Raw genomic sequence first — 17,056 nt, forward strand, 5'->3', positions numbered from 1 at the left:
GGTTTGGAGGAGAGGAAGTGATTGGAGGGTTATGGAGAGTAGGGGAATTTATGTCTGTACAGTTTAGTATAGATCGAAGGTTGTGTTTGGGGTTGTGAGTAAATTGATGTTGCCTTGTATATATAGTGCTTGACACGGGTAGCTGGATACGAATCCGGTTGCTTATTGGAGGAGGCGAGACTTATTAAGAGTAGCTAGAAGGCACTGACTTCATTCTGCTTGCATAAACTGCTAGTTATAGGATTATTGGTAGATTATCTATCTAGTAAAGGCGATGTTATGAAGACACTCGTGCCCGTTATTGCGAACCTTGCGTGATAATCATGGATAAACCGAGCTAAGACACTAGTACAATCTACGTAAAAGATCAAACAGTCCTCTCTAAAATAGACTGCTGAATGGCACGTCTCATGACATGCACTGGAGCCGGTCGTGTTGTAAAGAGCTCATACTGCGCAATACCCTGCTCGACTAAGACCGACAGGCCATCAACAATGATCCAGCCTCGTGATACATGTTGTCTCATCGATCTTATGAGGCGCGTTTCTAAGGGATCGTAGGCGACCTATAGCTGTTAGTAGAAGGTCTTCGCGTGATTGTACAAAGGCCTTACCTCAACAAAGACCCCGCCAGTTCTGCTTTGTAACCAGTGGTCAGGAATGTTCAAAGCACTCGATGACTCGATGTCACACTTCTGCCCGGGAATACACGACACAATAACTGTGGGTTGGCGAAGGTGAGCCGGCCACGGATCATCCGCTGATGAGAGTATGGTGAGCTCTAAAGGGGCCTTATCCTTTGATTTCACCCATTCGCGATAGTAGTCGACAAGTCGTCGGGCATTGGAAAGGGTTCGATTATAGACACATATCCGCCTTACACCAAGCTGGTAACATGCGTATATCGCAGCATGGGCCATGCCTCCTGCACCGATTATCAGCGCAGTTGATCCGTCACGGATAGCATTTGCTGGGGAAAGGTGTTTATAGATGCAATCCTTGATCCCAAGATAGTCAGTGTTGTAGCCCTTGCGAATAGTTTTGCGTACTCCATTCGGTTGGCACTCCTGATGCAGTACCACCGTATTTACCGCGTTGATGTCAAGAGCTTCTGGGCTTATCTCGTCCAGGTAGGGCAGAACTTCAGTTTTGTAGGGAAGTGACACCGCCACGCCTCCATAGCTCTCGTCATCTAAGATTTCGCGAATGTCAGATAGCCTTTCTCTCTCTGCTATGCCATACGTATATGGTAATCCACATGCGGCGTATGCAGCATTGTGCATCGCAGGTGACAGAGTGTGCGATAATTGTTGCCCAAAAATGCCGAATCTTTTCCTGCGACGAAGAAAGCATGCTGACACGGCCATCTCTGCTTCCCGCAAGGTAACACCTGTCGGCTTCATGCTTTCGAGCACTACCGGTGACAAGATTGGATTTAAGCACACAGAAGTGCGTCCAAAGAGTCCCGTGTCGTATGCGATGGTAGGTATGAGAGAGTCTTTGGCGAGAGTGTGCGGAAAGGATATACCGTGAAGACTGTCTCCGGGTGCTGTTGATTCGCCGGTTATATGGATTGCGTCGAAACCAATACTTTGTGCTTTCTGGCGGAAGGTAAAAAGCTCTGGACGTGTCTCATTCCTCGCCAGAGAATATTCTTGATGATACGTTGCTATAGCCTTAATGTAACCCTTGGCTGCAGCTACCTCCTGCGCCAGGTCATCTCCATGCGCCATGGAGCAAGTGATAGCATCTGGTATGGTCCGTAAGGCCATCCCTAGGAGCTTGCGATAGCTCAATATATCCGGTACCGAGGACGGAATGATATCTACGATCACCAGGGCCCGCGAGTGCCTCCTAAGCATGGCTACCGCCCTTGCCATTGACTCGGATGGCCTTCTGCCGTGGAATTCAGAAAGCTCAACTTTCAAGTTTATTGCATCCGCCCCATTCTCGAGTTCCTCGTAACTTTCGAGTGGTCCCTCTAGGCAAGCCATTGGTACCTGCAAAGCATACGTATACGACGCAGATAATGGATCTGCCGAATAACGAGTCAGGTGTTCACGGCCCCAGATGCGATGCAGGAACCTTACGAACGTCCTTTCCGTCTCTTTCAACTTTAAATACGCAGGTAGTGCGGAGCGAGCCTCGTCAGTCGAACCTTCTGTAACGTTGTAGAATTCCAGGTTGGAACACGATTCAAAGAACGAATTTCCAGCGTCCCACATGCGCTCAAACTTGTCCTGGCTAGTCGCGATAAGCTGCTGTAGATCCCTTCGGTCGCGTCGGATGTAGAGAACTGGATGACAAGAGGCGAACTCTTCCAACAGTACCTGCTGTTGTCTGCTTGCCAGCCAGCCGAGTCCAACAATCACGCATCCTTTTCGATGCTCTGTTAATATCTCCTCGGTCACTTCTAGCTCGAGTTTGCGATATCGTTCCGAGCCATGTGAGACAATATAAGCTTGAGGGTGCATGCCGTGCCTTTGCTGAAAAACAGCGACAAAGTCAACAAGCCGTCGACGCAACGCCACAGCGGCCATGATGCCTAGGGTTTTCTTGCCCGCCCCAGGAAACCCAACCAGCACCAGGCTAGCGTCCGAGCTATATCGCCGAGAAGACGATGGTAGTCCATGGTGCTGTACATGGCTACTGGGCACTTGGAAGCTCATCCTCAGTGTACGTATTCAAAAAATCAAAAATCACATCCTGAACCCATACACAACGAGATCGTTTGGATCTTCTTGATCTTTGAGTTTCGGATTCGCCATCGGCTAATTCCATATCCGATCACGTGCCCACGTCCGTATCCTCCGTGTTTGGTTATACGACGACGACGACATCAGCTAGCGAGCATACCATGCTGACGGTCTCAGTCTGGCATACTCAAAGATATGCCACGATCACACCTAAACAAGCGCCAGCGGATTAGTCGTGCTTGCGACCAGTGTCGTCGCCGCAAATCCAAATGCGACGGGGAGCAACCAGAGTGTGCCATCTGCCGCCAGGCCGGCCGACGATGTACATACCAGGATAACGGTCGACGGCGTGGATTGCAAACTGGCTACGTGAAGGCCCTTGAAACTATACTGGGAATTGTGTTCCAGCAAATACCTGACAGCGAAAGCCTGGTTCAAGGCTTCCTTCGTAACCCTCGACATCACAGTGGCTTTTTCGCCACCGAATGGTCCGAGAAATACACATCGATATGGCGCAATTCCAAAGTCGCCAAAGGTGTCAGTCGCCTGTTAGCACCAGTTTCGCAAGAGGAGATATACGAAGCTCTTGGCGATGGCGATGATGACCACCAATGGGAGTCATGCGACACACATAGTCCTGAGCGGACGACCCAGACCCCAGTGAATGTCTCGAATACTGATATGGAGTCCATCCCTGCTCCTCCGCCTCCATTACATATAACTTCATCCAATGACACCCTCAGTGTGTCATTCCCAGACGACGTCGCTGAGCTGGTGGACTTCTATTTTGTTTACATCCAATGTTGGTTCCCTATCCTTGACCGGCGGGACATCCTGAGGACCATGCACAGTGACCCTTCCACAAAGGATCGTGACACAGGCTGTCCGTTAGTTCTATGGGCTATTATTGCATACGTGCAAACGATGCGAGAAAATGCCAGTGGGGAGGCTTGTCTAGAGCCGAAACATCTAGAAACCTCCATACGCCTGCGCCTGATGCTAGATTTTAACAATCTACATTTGAGTCACGTTCAGGCCCTACTAATTGTAGCTCTCCTGAATATTGGACGTGGAGACCTAACCCAAGCCTGGGTGCTCGTTGGCCAAGCTATGAGAATTGTCGCGACCCTCCCTGAGACTGCCAGAAAACCGAGATACAAACACGTTTTCCAAGGTTGTGTGTTTCTTGACAATATGGTTTCTGCACTTCTCGAAAAGACTCCGTGTCTTTCTTTGGAAGAACAGAGTGAACATAAACCAATCGCCGAGGACGACCTGGAGGAATGGGAGACATGGACAGCCTCTAGTGATCAAGTCCCGAGTCAAAGACCTGCTCCGAAGGGGCCATTGCGAGCCCTGAGCATGTTTAACCTGGTCCATCAGCTCATGCAGTTATTGACCCAAGTGTTGCACTGTCCACCGGGACAGGAGGGCATACAACAGATTGTTTCTAAATTAAGAGACTGGCAATCGGTTCTTTCCACACGCTACCCATATCCCCCGCGTCACTCACTCAACCCTCCATTGCTGAATTTGCACCTGACATCAGCCTTTGTTACGTTGTGCTTCGTTAGCAAATGCAACGTCGGCGATGCGGCCATTACCACCATGGCACTCCATGCCTTGCGATCGTGTCTGGATCTACTGGATCAATACATTGAGATCACAGGAAAAACGAAATCTTCTCCCCTTCTGTATTGGTTCTTTTTCCAGGCACAACGATGTTTACGCACGAGCATTTTGATTAGCGGCTGTGGTGAAGAGGATATGTTGCAAAAGCGTCTCGGTCAGCTTACGGGCAAACTGAAGTTGGCCAGTCCCACGAGACTAGACAGGTCGAATACAAGTAACTTGCGACCGGGCTGGAATGTAGACGACTTGGATAATCTTCTTCCTGCGATCCAAGCCTTGAATAATACCTACACCCCTGGGATACCTGTTAACATGGCCCATATTGCTGCAACTGCACCCATCATCAATCCTACCAGCATGCGTGATGCCCCGACCTACTTGGCCTCAGGCCTTTCTAACACGCCTGAATTGACAGTAGCACCTACCATCCCTACCCCAATATCTTCAAGTCATCAACAAACGCCACATCTATTGGATGAAACAGCCAACTTTGACGCACTATTTGAAGAAATGGTTGCTTCCATTACGCCGATGAGGTATGCTCTATCCAAGACACCCCCAGTAACCGTGTATTCTAAACACTCTACAGCCACGAACCTACGTTTGCACATAACCTGGGCTTCCATGCAGGAGACCTGGTAACAGACTTTGTTGCCGAGTTGCAACAACCAGCTCACGGTTGATACTGATCTGTAATCTTTAATAATTATACGAATGTAACCAGGAAATACCGTCTACTCGATAGATACACAGCGAGCCGACTTAGAGATCCAATTCCTCCGCCAGCTTCCTCCAGGCATTGATGCCCCGTTGTGCATGTGTCTCTGGCACTGTCGGGTCTGGATCCGCCATCGACCTCGAAAACAACTCCATTGACACCCACCCCTCAAAGCCAAGACGTTTTAGGAAGGCTTCAGCCACCTGTACTACTGGCAGATAGCCACCGCGCTCTTGCTCATAGAGGAACAGTCTGGCATTGCGACTCCAGCTCATGCGTGCTGGCTGTCCTTCGACATAAAATGGATGACCCTCGATCAACGGTTGTTGCATTCTTTCTGCGTCGACGACCTGCACGTAGAACACCTTGTTCACATCGACCGTCCGAACAAGGCTCTGTAATGATGCAGCCAATGCGGCGTCTGCACCTGGTGTCTTACCAGAGGCGCTGGCAGGGTCCGCCCATACCCGTCCAGCGATGTTGAAGGTGTCCAGACAACACCCGAAATTAGGCCGGTCCACGCGGCGAACCACCTCCCACAAATCCTCCCACGTTGAAATGAAAGTACCCCAGGCAAGATTCTCGTATGCAAACCGGACAACAGGTTCCTCTTTCAGTCCCATGTCCGCAACTTCGATCATGTCGGAAACAATCAAATCCAGATCACCCGATATCCCTTCGGATTGAAAGTTCGAGGGTATTTGGATGATATCGGTGCCGAGGATCTTGACGATTGCGAACCACAACTTAAGGCGCTCGATCTTTTCCCGATGCTGAGCCCGATCGGTGAGACCTTCATAGAACAAGAATGGCTGCATTCCAATCACTTCGAGGCCGTAGTGGTCGCAGATTGCTCTCGCTTCTTGAGCGGCAGCAAACAATGTTGAGTCATTCACGGGTCCTTTTTCTTTAGCGAGGTATTCCAAATCTTCGTAGAATATTTCGACACCTTTGAATCCTGCTTTGGCTGCCTGAGAGAGCTTTTCGGGGAGGGAATGCACCCAGGCTCTTCCCAGGGACATAGATGCGATTGCTGGCGCACAAGGCATTTTGGCGTTCGAGTTGTGGCAGGGACAAGTGTAAATACGGAGAAAGATAATTAGGTCGAAATTATAAATGAGAACCCAACAAAACGTACATTGATATGAGGCACCGGTCCTGTACATATACTTCTTGGTAACGGCACTATTCTTAACCGAACTGAAGAATCGGAAAATGTCCGATCGTTTATCTACAAATGCATAATCGATACAGAAAATCTCCCTAATTAAAAGTTGATTGCAGGACTTTCCTCTGCTGCCTTGCGAAGCACTGCCCATGCGTCAGTCACAGGAATTTGGCTACTTTCTTCCTCGCCGCACCACAGTCGGTATTGCTCATGAATCTGGTGGCCGATAATCTCGGTTCCCTCAACGGTCTTCCAGCCGTTCGCCTGTCCAGCTTGCAGGATCCGCGTCTTTCGTGGCTTAAAACACATGTCGAGTAGAACGCCTTTCTCTTGAGGGGTCGACAAAAATGACCCAATAATCTGATGAACTTCCACCTCGTCGGGGGTGCTAGGCTCAGCGTCCGGAACAGTGCCCACAATATAATACGGCGAGGGGAGACCCGCTACCTGCTCGACGCGCTCCACATAAATGATCTCCAAGCCGTCACCATACACCTGTTTCACTTCTTCCAAGAGGACCTTGACTTCATCGCGATCCCTATTAACGAGATAGATCTGTCGACATTCCAATTGATCGTGTAGAGTAAATATCGCCGCCCGTGCAGCTCCTCCAGCCCCGATAAGCACAGCCGGCTTTCCTCTGCCTTCTGCGCTCGCTCCCAGCAAACATCCCTTAATCCCGCGCCAGTCGGTATTGGTGCCTCTTAATTTTCCGTCAGATGTCCGATATACATTGTTGCATGCCCCAAGTCGAATAGCGTATTCGTCCAGACCGTCGAGGTGGTCCATGATAGTGCGCTTGTAAGGCATGGTCACCACGCCGCCGGCGAAGTCAGATCGTCGAAACAGTTCAACGGCATCTTCAACTGTTGGGCATTCTTTCGCGATGAATGTCCAGTCGTGGCCCAGTGCTTTTGCGATGTAGTTGTGCATGGGTGGAGCGATGGAGTGGGTCACTCCGACACCGACAAGGTAAGCATAGGCACGGGGATCTGTTTCTGAGGGCATAGTGAAATACGTAAACGAAGGTATGCTGAATCGATAGAGGCAATGATTATCCGTGTAGGTAAATGTGAGGTGTAGTAGAAGCTACCATATCTTCTTATGCACAAGAGATCGGTTGTGTATACAGCCGATGCGGGGAGGATTTAGCCGTCAACCAGGCAGTCATGCATAGTGGGAAATATAGTTCCGCACCTGGAATTACTTAACATTCTCTCTCTGCACTGATTCTCTATTCCCTTGAATTCCAGAGAACTTCATTTCCTCTTACACATACCTATCCATCTTCAAAATGCCCGACCTCCATTCTCTCCCCGCCGGCACACGGCCACAACACGCCATCCGCAACAACGGGCCCCCCCAACTAGCCCTAGAACGCTACATGCTCCGCGAACTAGCAGAAGGATGGCCCTGCTACCGCGACGCCTGCGAATGGGAAAACCTCCTCTCAATCTTCCACCCAGAAGCCCACATCTACACAACCTGGACGGGACTCACCCACCATAAAAAATTCATCGAAGCCTCCCAAGCCGGCATGGACAAGGGAGCATTCATCATGCACCGCATCCACGGCAGCACAACCGACATCGATCCCGATGCCACACGTGCCGTCACAAAGATGAAAGCAACCATCACGCAGCGGTTCAGCGACGTCAGCTGTGTATCTGGCGGGACATGCGACGCTGATGCGGAGAGTGATTGTCGGTTTATCTTTTTCTGGGAGAAGATGATGGATCCGGCGTATCCTGATTTGCGGGGTCAGTGGCGGGCTCGGTTTGTTAGGCATTGGTATGAGAAGGATAAGTTGATTCCTGTGAATCCGGGACGTGTTCCTGTTCTAGATGAGGAGAGGTTGAAGAAGTATCCGCCTGGATATAGGTATTTGGCGTATATGCAGGAGGAGACTATGGGGGTTAAGGTGCTTTTGGATTTGCCGGGTCATCGTAGGGAGGGTTCGACGATCAATGGCCAGAAGCATGATTTGCTTTATTTCCAGGCCAAGGACTGGATGGATGGAAAGGATGTTGCTTGGTAAATGTACGTTGTGTTGTTAGACATGTTAGTGATTCGAGGGCTTTAGACTTGAATAATTATCCATATCATTTAGTCACTAGTATCTACTCGGTCAACTTTACCTATAACTCATTCAGTATATTTATTGTCTTGCAAGAAAGTTCAGTTAAGATATAGATCGCGTATATGATCTGGCATGCATTCTATACAACGGCTACATCCTACACTTCGCATGTTAGATGATTGATAGGATACCCAGTAGAAAGACATCCCATATTACTCGGTCTACGTCGACATCGTTGTACATCGTATGAAAGTTAAATCAACGCATATCTAGTGATGTTCTATTTACTGTAGGCTTGCGTTTTATATTACAATGACGATGTCCCTCCAACCTTGCCTTCCGTAGCAGCCTCAATAGCCTTCCTCATAACTGCCTCCGGTGCATCCAACCCTGTCCACAACCGAAACTGCTCAAAGCCCTGTCGAAGAAGTACCTCCACCCCATCTGCCGTAGTCCATCCGGGGTTTTCCCTCGCCACGGCCAACAAATTCGTCAGTCGTGGCTTATACGCCATCTCAATACACAGACCCTTCTCATTCCTAAACAAACCCTTGAATGCCTCCTGCGGCATAGCCTCCCCGGGAACAGTCCCAATAATCACATCCGGAGCCTCTGGCAGCGCCGATGGAAACTGAACCGGTATAACGCGGCACAAATCCTCAAAATCCCGCGCAATTTGCTCCGCCTTCGCCAACGTCCGATTACCAACATAAATCCGCTCAATCCCAGCCTGAGCCATCGCATAAACACCTGCTCTAGCTGCGCCTCCAGCTCCTATCACAAGGCCAACTTGTTTTCGTTCCCCAGAGGCATACTCCTTGATCAGGGAATAAAGACCCGACCAATCCGTGTTATCACCATGGATCTCCCGTGTCAAAGTTCCATCTCCAGACTCAATCGACCGAGCAATAAGAGTATTAATCGCTCCCAGCCGAGTAGCGGAATCAGACACATGAGCACAGAACACCCCGGCGCTGAGTTTATGGGGCATCGTCACGCTAGAACCGCCAAAGGTCGGGTCATCGATTAGGGACTTGACGTCTTGGAGACTGTTGCATTCTTGTATGTCGTATCGGTGTGGGAGGCCGTAGTGCGCGAAGGCGGCATTGTGGATTGTAGGGGAGAGACTTTGGGATATGCCCTGGCCGAAGATGTGGTAGTGTTGTGGTGTTGGGAGTGTCATTTTAGTTTGTCTGTATTTGATATTGGACTGTAGAAGTAATGAGGAGGTGTCTAATGTTGTCTATACATTGGCTCATTTATCTATCGGATAAATTGGTTGTCGATTTACTTGCCCGTATACTTTCGGCTATATCCATACCCTAGCGTTCGGGAACGGTATCCGGGGTCTCCAATTACTTAGCCGAATCCCATTGACGGGGCTAAACAGGTGCTGGAATACTAAGGACGGAAGTATATTCTTCCAGTTAAGGTGGGATGGCAGGTGCTTATTCACAAAGTTAACCTAGATGTAGATTTGAGCTTGAAGTCCCCTATGGGGGCCATAAATAACGATAAAAAAATATTCCGGCCGAAGCCTGCTCTTTTTATCACCGACTCACCGACTAGACACAGAGATGGCCATGGGAGCAGACACAGCACTTAGTGTAATGCTGGTACTTGCCTGGAACACTAGGGTAAGCACAGATCGGATTGGAGCATGGGCGGGCTGTTTTCAAGACCTTAGATACATCATTTCCCAACATGCCTTTCTTGGGTAATAGATTTTTGAAAAGCTCCAAGGACTCCATTCGTTTATCCATTTCTCTACTTATATCATCCTTGACGTAAGCCAATATCCGACTATTAGGCTCGTTAATAGTATAGCCTCCTTCGCTATCTCGAGATCGACATTTGGGTGGGAGGCAGTGAATTCTCGGAGGTCGTTTTCAGTGTCCAGAACGGTAGCACCCTCCGGGAGAGGGATGTTAAAGTGAGTGGTGGCTGCATAGCTAGGGCAAGATTTGGTTTTTCTCTTACTTTCTTCCTGATACTCAAGAAGTATGAGTGATATATTGACTTCTGTCCAAAGAGACATATGCGACACGAATAACCATACGGTCAACTTAATTGCTTCGGATACAATTTTCACCTCATTACAACACGTCTGGTTATATCCCACGGCCCCATAAGCAGGGGCATAATCCCTATCACAAGGGTTACCAAAATCCATGCCCGCTCAAACTGCATATTCATCCGTCAACTTCTCGCCCGCGGCAATCTTCGCTTCCAACTCGGCGTTTCTGCGATCGATCTCCTCGCACATTTCATCCGATGCCACGGCGACGACAGTCCCATCAGGATCCTTGGCGTAGTGACCGTTATTCTCGGGATAGAAAATGGCATGCGGGTTCGCCTTTTGGATTTGCGCGGCTTCGTCGAGGGTGGTGAAGACGCAGACACCATCAGGGATTGGGTCCTTGTAACGAGTGGTGGACATCTTCGGACCTTTCTCACGACAGGGGGCAGAAGTTGTGGAGAAGTGAGGGATATGTAATGGAGAAGAAAGGGGCGAAGTTCGACCCATTGGTGCTTTTTATAAGACAGGGTTGCACTCACGGATGTGGCGTGATGTGTTGACAGCCCACCCCGCAATGTCTCAAAACGAAACTACTAGCAATGGCTGGGATTTGATCGCCGCTGCTTCCCAGAACGCGCTCAATACGCAGCTTGCCAAGATACCACCAGTGTGTGTCCAGGCAGATGTCCCGTTCAAGCTTTTGGGAAATACAAATGTCGCTCATGTCGACATCACTATCCATCAGCCGGAGTTGCAGGTTAAGGACGGCTCGGGTCGTCAGGTTGACGTCCTGCTCCCCATGCATGGAGTGCAGCGTTACCCTGAACACCACGAAAGTGACCATCCCCAAAGGCGAAAAGCTCATTGTGACGACACAACTCACTCAGATCGAGAACAAATTGGAACCACACAAGGACCCAAAGCAAACCAATTATGATCTCATCATTGACTTTCTGATATCGTTGATATGAAGCTCGACATCCCTGCGGGGGACCTCGCTTTCTTGGTCACTGTCCTGAAGGAGACCATAAAACAGCACCTGAAAGGTGGCAGGGAATACAAGGTCGCATCCTTTGCGTTGTCGAATCAGGATGCCGAAAAGTACAACGCCTTGATCCCTCGTCTCGCCGACTTCTCCTTCGTTAAAGACCCCGAAAAGCCTGGCCGTAGCAACCTGCTCATGTTGATGCAGACAGCGTCTCCCTCTAAAGGCGAGATATACTTCAACAAACCACTCTTAGCCTCGGGTCAGGAGTTTATGGTGCTCATTTCGAACCAAGTATTTTTACAAAACTTTGTCATGCCTGCCATGATCGAAAATGTCAAGAAGCAAGCCAAACAGAAAGACAAAGTGGCTAGTCAGATCGCCGTCAAATCTCTTTCAGAGCCGTACCTATACCAAGTGTATAACACCCAGGATATCAACCTCCAGAAAGATCACGACCCTTGGATTTCATCGTTGACGGCCTCCGTTGATACCACAGAAAAAGCACTCTGCTTTTATTTAGATGTGAAGGCTGATGTCACATTCGCCGGCTTCCGTGTGGAGACATGGGACAAAAGCTGGCAGAAGTTCCAGATCGATGAAAAGCAGAAGATCACTCTCAAGCAGACCAAGGAGGATAAAGGCAAATCGACGAAAGCAGAGCCTTGGGAGTGGCTAGTCGCGGCCGTGTCCTGGATCACGCTGCTCATTTTCGGCGTTATGTATGCGGTCGTGGAGAACAAGAATCAGGACCTCGGTGGAACTGTCGTGGAGACTGCTCCGCTGGTCGTGCAGTGGCCCAACCAGAAGTATGTCACGCTGAAGAGTATCACTACACCGAACCATGTTGTTCTCGACTTGAGTGTCCAGTTTTGATTCACGTCCTTGGTGACCTGTAGTCTCGAGCGATGTGAATATAAGAACGGTTGCAGTATTGAACTTTGGTAATTCAATTACAGTGTGAATATTCTGCTTGTATCCCTCCCTCGAGGAGAAGTGGTCTGCACGCCATTGTCCCGTTCAGTTGATGATCTATAGCCATGAAAGCTGGTTGCTTGTTCGTACGACCTACCTTTGGTTGAAAGCCTGTGAAGTCGGTTGTTCATAGTATTTCTGAAATTGTAGTTCAATTGATCATATGTACAAAGCTATTCAGACAATAAGTCTCGAATCCCAATGCCTCACGGCAGCAAAGACTACCGTGCCACATATTTGAACCAAAGCTATACACTATCCCAGAATCATCCACTCACATCAAGCAGTGTGACATACCACCATGACGGATATCTGAATTTACAGAGCATCGATGATAGCATTATACGCATCCTTGGCCTGGTAATTGCTATCAAATAGCAACGGGGAGGTGCTGGAGCGCCACGAGTCCTTTATAACAGTTAGTCTGCTTTCCTTCGGTTTGGTAGACTTTGTAAGAAACCTACCTTGTCGGATACACCCCAGACAGTGATACCGACGCAGGAGCTGACGTCGAGACAGGCGTTGACCACCTGTATAGGTTAATAGATTTCTCAAAGATAATGTAGCTAGTACACTAACCTCGAGATAAGACTCGGAGCTAGCTCCTTCGATATCAAGTTCGGTCACAGCGACTTCAGAAACGCCGGTAGAGGCGAGCGCGGTCAGAGCTGTGTATGATGTTAGCTTTTTGTCTCGGGGTGGCAAGTGAGAGACTTATCCTTTGGCGCCGGAGACGGGGAAGCCGTTCGCACTAGACAGTCAGTATTGTTAATGTCGTGATATCGGAGAGCCTACCTGTAATGAGACTGGGAGCCTGCACCTAGTTAGAAGAAATTTTAACCAGAGACTGCGGACAACTTACCAATGCCGTCAATGGGAACACCGGCGTCCAACCACTTCTTCACATAGCTAACCATTCCCTGGGTCTTGGCGTAGTCCGCCGAATCCAAGCTAACAAGGTTAGCCACAGGTATATTCATCCGGATGATCACTTACTTGTAATCGTTAATGTATAGCTTAGCGTCGGGATCCGCTTCACGAGCGGTCTCAAAGGCAATGCGGACAAAGTCCTCTCCTAGAACCTGGGAAAAGACACTGTCACGAAGAGTGCCGTCCTCATCGAAGATCTCGTTGACAACGTCCTGTATCTGGTTAATGCCATGATATAGGAGTATGCACAATGTCAACGTACCCAAGCATAGATCTGGCCCTTGTATCTCTGCATGATAGTAGTGATGTGATTCTTGATCACCTCAGTCAAAGTATCCTTGTCGGTGATACCCTGCACCCAGGATGGGAGTTGCGAGTGCCACACTATACCCTCATTAACCTGCATCCATTACCAAGGCAAATTAACCTGGATGAGAGACAACAAACCCAAAGTATGACCCCTCACAAGTTTATTATTAGTTTTAGCATAATCAGCCTAAGATAACTAATCAGCATCGACATTCATCCCTAAAAGTTAGACACCTACCAAGAAATCAGCTCCAGCGAAGCTAAAGCTACCCTGACTCGCTGCGTCCATCAGCAAACACCCAACAACAAGAGACCAGGAGACAAACGCTCAAGAGCATCCCACTTCATGCTATTCTCGGGAGTCAGCTGGCCAAAGTCCGCCCGGACAATGGCCTCATTCTGACTGTTTTGCAGCAGAGCCTGGTCGGAACAGGTACCGAAGTACTTCTTTCCATGGGCGACAAAGGCATCATTGATGCTGGCGGCTGCCTGTCGACTGATAACCGCAGACGAAGCGAGGGAGGCGAAGAGAGTGCCACTGGCAAGTGCCTTAAGGTGTACCATTTTGAACAAAAAGGAATAGTAGACGTGATAACGAGGCAATAGATAAACTCAGTCGTGATCGACAAACACCACCTCGAACCCAACGATGGCCCTATTTACATTCTCATTTGACCTGCCAGGAACTGTTCTTCAGCCTGTTTCACCATGATAGCCACGTTTAGCCTAATACCCCGGGATACTAATTCTTTTCCAAATACGAAGCGGACCTGAATTAGGATCCACTTGGACTGACCCCAAAGCCGACGTTAGTCTAGCTAGACGGGTACTTTATTTCCTCCCGTTGGTGGAGAATCCGGCGATCTGCAGTGTCCCCGCAAACTTGTAGCATTTCGGCAGATCGGGCCTCTTCATCTACCCGCGCATGCAGGGCACTTTCTGCAGCAGATGCTGAAACCCTGAGGATGCCATTATTCCTGGGTAAATGGGTAAAAGGGAAAAAGGCATGCATTGCTGAGCTGAAGGTTGGCTGGATTGTCCCGAAACTTGACACTCTAGCTGAGACGGCATTGGAAGCCACCCTTCCGTCTCGGCAGTTTTCGAAACAGGGTGGATAAATACTCAGAGTATCCTTAATATTATGCCATGAATAGTGAAAGGCTACACTCTTCTCGACGTCGTGATTAGAGTATTAGACTTGAGAGCAGTGATATGTCCTTGTTTTCCTTTCCGTCAAGATATCTGCTATAACTGCCATCGCCATGGTATATATAATTATTTACGGAAATCCAGAAAATCACAACATGCATCTCCTTCTCGCAGCCATGAGAGACTGCACACAAGGCCAATCCTCCATGCACTTCGTTTTTTCCAGACCCTGTTCGATGGTATATTCCTCCTGTCCCAAAGTCGACCATCTTCCCTTCTCCAATTTCTCGTCTGTTCCTGAATCCTCCTTAGACTCCACAGAGCTCGTCGGACTACCACTATCTCCCACATAACTCGATAACCCATCAATCCCATGAAATCCTTGCAACTGCAACTGTACCTTAATATGTTCTTCTGCGATGAAAGCCGCCCAGTTTGAATCAAAGACGCCCTCACGATGCGGCCAAGACCGAAGTAACTCGATCGCTCGCCAGCGCAGGGTGTAGTCGGGACACCCGATCGAGATAATATATAACGGAGGTACGACACCCATGTCCAAGGTGTAATTGGGACGTTCTCGGAACTTGTACATGACCCCTTCGATAAGCGCAAGGTTGACTTTGTACTCGGGCTGGTACTGACTGAGTAAGACTTCGTCTCGGATGAGAGACGTTCGGATTGCTAGGGATGTGGTATGTCGGAGGATGTTGATCATATCTGCTCCTCGTTGGTCCTTTCGACTGACTCGCGTATAAGAATAGTTATAGAAGTTGTCGAATTGCGCTGAGAAGCGATTCAACTCGGATATTAGCTTTTGTTGTTCCTGTTGAAGCCATTTATAATGGCATATGATTTCTTTGTCTGACTTGGACCAGCAGTCCAAGAGGAAGCCGAAGGCACGACTCAATAAGGGCTCTATGGCACGGCGCGCTTCACGAACATTGGAAAATAATAGGCAATCCTCCGTGACAGAAGCTTCAAGCTCGTTTTCAATACGGAGGATTGGTCCGCCGACCTTGAAGCTCGCGGCTTGAATATCCAACTGTGCGAATACAGCGACGAGAGCTTCTTCCACTGGTGACTCATGCGGAACCCAGGTGACCAGTTGCCGTTGAGCCTTGAGCTCATTCAATATGCGTAGACCACCTTCGAGGTGCTGGAAGGCGTCGTCATATTTTCCTCGTAAAAGCTCCATCAGCACGAACAAGAGACAGCACAGCAGCATGACCTCACGTAGGCGCGGGTCTTGTGAAAAGTGACGTTCATTGAGAATGGCAAACGACCGCCCGGCCTGTTCCAGGGTGAATCGATGCCAGGTATTGTAGAGCTCAAGCTCCTGTCCGGGCAAGGGCATGCCGTGCATCTCGACATCCTGATGGATGGCGCTGAGCGCCACAGCCGCATGGTACACGGCGGGCTCGGCATAGCTCATTTGCAGGACGAGCTTTTCCCACAGGGTCGAATTGAAAAACCCCGACAGGGTGGGAATGGTGTAGTACTGAAAGTAGGAAAAACAGCGGCGCTCATCCGTATTCGTGATCCAGCGAATGCCACCGCCTACTTCGGGGAGCAGTCGGGTCCAGGGAGTCTTCTTCCTGTTGGATCTCGCCGGCGGCGGCAATCGTTGCATATCGTAGCCATCACAGGAGCGACCGCTCGACGTGCAGTTTCCACACGCCCCTGGGGCTTCATCACATTTAACATGGCGGGCCCTGCGTGCGATCGACGGTTAGTGTTATACCGGCCAACAGTCGCGCGGGGCATTTACTCATAGGACTCACCGACAGGTCCGGCATCCAGTCCGCGACCTCTTGTTAGCAAAGTTCCGTTGTCGAGTCTTCTCCATGAATCTCCTCTTCTCGAGATTGTGGCAGGCACACATGGTTTATAGCAGGATATAGAGTGGGAGGGAAGAAAGGAAAAGGAAAGGGTCGCCAGCCGAGGCTGAACTGAAGACAGGTTGAACGAATGAGCCAAGCGGGGCTGAGTCCGGCGTCAGCACTAGTCACACCCTAATGCACTCTGAGTTTGGGCCAAGACTCGGTGGCATTCTCGAGATACTGGAATGTATCTGAAATAGTCGGCACAGGCACGATCAGCCATCGATCTGTATTCTGCTTTTATCTGCAATCGCTCATCGAGGATGCACCGCCGCCGTGTCATTATGACTCTTCGACTGCTGGAGAGTCCGTCCGCACGCAATGTCGACCATGCGGAGGGGCCCTTTGGTACCTTTGGTAAGACCCAAGGGTCACGTTTGCTTATAGGGCTGAACGCCGGACTTGCCCGACCTCAGGCACCAATCCCGTGCCGTTAGGCCAACAATATCCTTTTGCTCATCCTTTTCGATTTGCTTTCACTCCATCAACCGAATTCATCATCTTTCGTCTTCCCC

General features: G+C 49.5%; 9 protein-coding genes across 9 annotated transcripts; 2 read left to right on the forward strand and 7 right to left on the reverse strand.

The window, feature by feature from the left end:
* Positions 1-367: 367 nt before the first annotated feature.
* On the reverse strand, positions 368-3,387 carry AO090103000430 (putative pentafunctional AROM polypeptide; the record flags this gene model as incomplete). The annotated part of the gene is made up of 3 exons (XM_023233279.1): positions 368-565; positions 614-2,663; positions 3,197-3,387. 3 exons carry the CDS (start codon positions 3,385-3,387, stop codon positions 368-370), a joined length of 2,439 nt encoding a protein of 812 aa, XP_023093963.1.
* A 1,702-nt stretch (positions 3,388-5,089) lies between these two features.
* On the reverse strand, positions 5,090-6,094 carry AO090103000429 (sugar phosphate isomerase/epimerase family protein; the record flags this gene model as incomplete). The annotated part of the gene is made up of 1 exon (XM_001826939.1): positions 5,090-6,094. One exon carries the CDS (start codon positions 6,092-6,094, stop codon positions 5,090-5,092), a length of 1,005 nt encoding a protein of 334 aa, XP_001826991.1.
* A 218-nt stretch (positions 6,095-6,312) lies between these two features.
* On the reverse strand, positions 6,313-7,221 carry AO090103000428 (shikimate dehydrogenase family protein; the record flags this gene model as incomplete). The annotated part of the gene is made up of 1 exon (XM_001826938.1): positions 6,313-7,221. The coding sequence occupies one exon, from the start codon at positions 7,219-7,221 to the stop codon at positions 6,313-6,315; it is 909 nt and encodes a 302-aa protein (XP_001826990.1).
* Positions 7,222-7,507: 286 nt separating this feature from the next.
* Positions 7,508-8,251, forward strand: AO090103000427 (putative pathogenesis associated protein Pep2; the record flags this gene model as incomplete). Its single annotated transcript, XM_001826937.1, has 1 exon — positions 7,508-8,251. The coding sequence occupies one exon, from the start codon at positions 7,508-7,510 to the stop codon at positions 8,249-8,251; it is 744 nt and encodes a 247-aa protein (XP_001826989.1).
* A 96-nt stretch (positions 8,252-8,347) lies between these two features.
* AO090103000426 (shikimate dehydrogenase family protein) lies at positions 8,348-9,476 on the reverse strand (the record flags this gene model as incomplete). The annotated part of the gene is made up of 3 exons (XM_023233280.1): positions 8,348-8,351; positions 8,455-8,514; positions 8,605-9,476. The coding sequence occupies 3 exons, from the start codon at positions 9,474-9,476 to the stop codon at positions 8,348-8,350; spliced, it is 936 nt and encodes a 311-aa protein (XP_023093962.1).
* A 1,270-nt stretch (positions 9,477-10,746) lies between these two features.
* On the reverse strand, positions 10,747-11,178 carry AO090103000425 (uncharacterized protein; the record flags this gene model as incomplete). Its single annotated transcript, XM_023233281.1, has 2 exons — positions 10,747-10,825; positions 10,853-11,178. The coding sequence occupies 2 exons, from the start codon at positions 11,176-11,178 to the stop codon at positions 10,747-10,749; spliced, it is 405 nt and encodes a 134-aa protein (XP_023093961.1).
* Positions 11,179-11,280: 102 nt separating this feature from the next.
* AO090103000424 (uncharacterized protein) lies at positions 11,281-12,174 on the forward strand (the record flags this gene model as incomplete). The annotated part of the gene is made up of 1 exon (XM_001826934.3): positions 11,281-12,174. The coding sequence occupies one exon, from the start codon at positions 11,281-11,283 to the stop codon at positions 12,172-12,174; it is 894 nt and encodes a 297-aa protein (XP_001826986.3).
* A 417-nt stretch (positions 12,175-12,591) lies between these two features.
* AO090103000423 (endo-1,4-beta-xylanase) lies at positions 12,592-14,076 on the reverse strand (the record flags this gene model as incomplete). The annotated part of the gene is made up of 9 exons (XM_023233282.1): positions 12,592-12,681; positions 12,738-12,803; positions 12,853-12,941; positions 13,136-13,224; positions 13,270-13,415; positions 13,466-13,587; positions 13,651-13,699; positions 13,751-13,791; positions 13,839-14,076. The coding sequence occupies 9 exons, from the start codon at positions 14,074-14,076 to the stop codon at positions 12,592-12,594; spliced, it is 930 nt and encodes a 309-aa protein (XP_023093960.1).
* A 733-nt stretch (positions 14,077-14,809) lies between these two features.
* AO090103000422 (uncharacterized protein) lies at positions 14,810-16,291 on the reverse strand (the record flags this gene model as incomplete). Its single annotated transcript, XM_001826932.3, has 1 exon — positions 14,810-16,291. One exon carries the CDS (start codon positions 16,289-16,291, stop codon positions 14,810-14,812), a length of 1,482 nt encoding a protein of 493 aa, XP_001826984.3.
* Positions 16,292-17,056: the final 765 nt, after the last annotated feature.

The sequence above is a fragment of the Aspergillus oryzae genome, chromosome 8 (assembly GCF_000184455.2).
Source record: "Aspergillus oryzae RIB40 DNA, chromosome 8".
Lineage (NCBI taxonomy): Eukaryota > Fungi > Ascomycota > Eurotiomycetes > Eurotiales > Aspergillaceae > Aspergillus > Aspergillus oryzae.